We start from the raw sequence: 2,568 nt of genomic DNA, 5'->3' as shown, positions 1-2,568 counted from the left end.
AAAGAAGAACATAAAAAAAAAAAAAAAAAAAAAGAAAAAACCCAAACAACGCTTCTAAAGGAAGAATGGAAGCATATCCAATTATAACAAACAACATTTAGAGAGAAATCATCAAAATGATTGGGAAAGAACACCTAGCATAAGCCTTAAAACATTCTGAATCCAAACAAACCAACCACGAGAGGGATTTGGCTTGCAAAAGTCTCTAATTCCTTTCCAACCATAATTCTGACGATACAGCTTTGATCCCAATAATTCAAAGAAGTCTGTAGTTCTTTGGTCTTTCCAAGCAATCTGAATTTGGTGTCCTTGCGTCAATACACCTTTCAAAGAGACCGAATTTGAGAATTACATCTACTATAGTTGAATTAGCCTTTCCAAGCAATTGAGGGAGCTTTTGGGAGTGACTGCTCCTGTTTCCCCATTTTACTGTTTATATCTTTAAAACCCTTCAACCAAATTATCAACTATGACCTTCACTGAAATGCTGGCTGCTTTGAGGCAACACACTTCCGATAACACAAACGTCAACAGTATCTAAACTTCTGAGAATGATGTACTATTTACTTGTTATATTTGAAGACTTACTTGGTAACTTGGTTTCCTAATAATTTATCTATCAGCTATTTGTAAATACCAGCTTTTGATCCTTGATAATAATTTCTGATCTTATATCTATTGTTTTCTTTCTTTTGTGCATGCGAGATAGGGTTTCAATCTGAAACTTCCAATTTCTATTTTCTATAGTGGTTCTTGCAATTGTTAAAAACTCCAAATTCAACTATTGTTCTGATTCAATCTCTTTTCTTTTCTTCTTTCCCTTCAGTGGGAGGCAGGTTGACTCCGGATAATATATATACTCAATAGTAAATGAATATTGGTCTAAATAATACTTCAGACGTGTCAGAATATAGTATTCCTAAATAATCCAACATGTATGCTTTGGCAGGGAAGCTTTGCTTTCTCATATTACAATTGGGGACGATGTGCAAGTCTTGGGTGCTTTAAGCGTTCTGGCTACACTATTGCAAACCAAAGGTCAGATCAGCGCAGATATTCAGCTTCCTAAACTCCATTTTTTCTGATCTTATAATGCATCTCAATATATTTGCAGAACTGGATGAGTCAATGCTGGATGCTATCGGAATTCTTCCTCAAAGAAAACAACATAAGAAATTGTTATTGGTACTCTTCCATGATGATCCTATATTGCAATCTTTCGACTATGTTTCAATAAATAGCATGTGTTGGTCCTTTCCCTTGATGTTCTTGTCAGGCTTTATTATTATTATTATTATTGGCACCAGCGAGCACTATTGAGCGCATCTCAAATTGACAATATGGTGAAAGAAAGTACATGTCTGCTTGGCATTTCTATATTTCAATTGATCTCTTTAATTTCAGATATATATATAGCAATCTATTGATTTTTGAGTGCCTATCACATTAAACATGATTTTGGACACTGCTCTAAATTTAATTTGAAGGCATTCATTTATGAACTTATGATTTATTTTCTTGTTTGTAATCTTGCACACATTTATGATATTTGAAGATTTATATCAGTTTATAATTCATTGCCAGGTTGATTACAGCATTTTGGTAAACTTCAATGAAATAAATTTTGATGCCGTTGTGGGGATTAAACCCATGACACTTGGTTAACATTTTGGTCATCTTCAATGGCCTCTGTAGTTTAAACCTTCTATTTGTTTTTTGTTTTTTGTTTTTACATCCTCATATCACGTATGAATAAGGTTTTCAAAATTTTTGATCTGTAAATTTTGAACTGAGTTATATTCTTTTGTGACGCTTTCACATATGTAGCTCATTCATATAACTGTTTTCTACCCGGTGCAGTCCACTGCCACATTGGATCATGTTTACAGAATTTGAGTACTTACTACCCGTTAAGAACCTTATATTATGCTGTTTTCTTTTGTACACTGTTTTGGACAAACACTTTCGGGACAGGACTCAAATTGTAACTTATACTCAACAGGAAGCCTTAGTTGGTGAGGATTCCGGCGAGGAGCAACTCTTTTCTTCAGAAAATACCACAGTGAAAGGTGGCATCCATATTGAACTTGATGGTTATCTACAGAAGCTTAAGGTACTCTTTTTATCTTCCCAACTACTACCGACCCAAAGAAGACTTTTAAGAGCTACTTGGATAATATCTTAATTACTTTTCTGGAGTTACCCTGGTTACTTATGGTTTACTTTGAGGATAAAAAAAAAAAAAAAGTAATTTTACGACACTTTTTTTCTGCCATTTGATGCCTCTTTTTAATTTTATGCTGCTTGATTCTGGTTTGATCATTTGCTGATCTGTTTCTTACCTACTCTATTAATATCAGGATTATGGCATTTCATCTTTTCTTAAAGTAGGTGCAAGCCCTCGTATCCATAGGTTTGAGGTAATTCTCTCCATCTAATGGATATGATCTTCATTTGGATCAGAAACACCGTTCAACATGCATGGGTGCGTGTGTTAGTGTTACTAAGTCTGATGCCGAAAGTATCTCACTTCAGCTGAAGTAAAAAAAAAAAAAAAAAAAAAAAAAA

At 34.0% G+C, this 2,568-nt stretch overlaps 1 protein-coding gene across 1 annotated transcript in view; it reads left to right on the top strand.

Annotated features, from left to right (window-relative positions):
* LOC111444138 overlaps positions 1-2,568 on the top strand; it is an 18,059-nt gene that overhangs the window by 12,001 nt on the left and 3,490 nt on the right. Inside the window, exons 11-14 of the mRNA XM_023082115.1 lie at positions 950-1,038; positions 1,115-1,185; positions 2,003-2,113; positions 2,361-2,420. Coding sequence (XP_022937883.1) covers positions 950-1,038; positions 1,115-1,185; positions 2,003-2,113; positions 2,361-2,420 — 331 coding nt within the window. The remainder of the gene's footprint in view (positions 1-949; positions 1,039-1,114; positions 1,186-2,002; positions 2,114-2,360; positions 2,421-2,568) is intronic.

This window comes from Cucurbita moschata, unplaced genomic scaffold (assembly GCF_002738365.1).
Source record: "Cucurbita moschata cultivar Rifu unplaced genomic scaffold, Cmos_1.0 Cmo_Scf00006, whole genome shotgun sequence".
NCBI classification, from domain to species: Eukaryota; Viridiplantae; Streptophyta; class Magnoliopsida; order Cucurbitales; family Cucurbitaceae; genus Cucurbita; species Cucurbita moschata.
The sequence above is the reverse complement of the archived record's forward strand: the minus strand, read 5'-3'. Positions and strand labels throughout refer to the sequence as shown.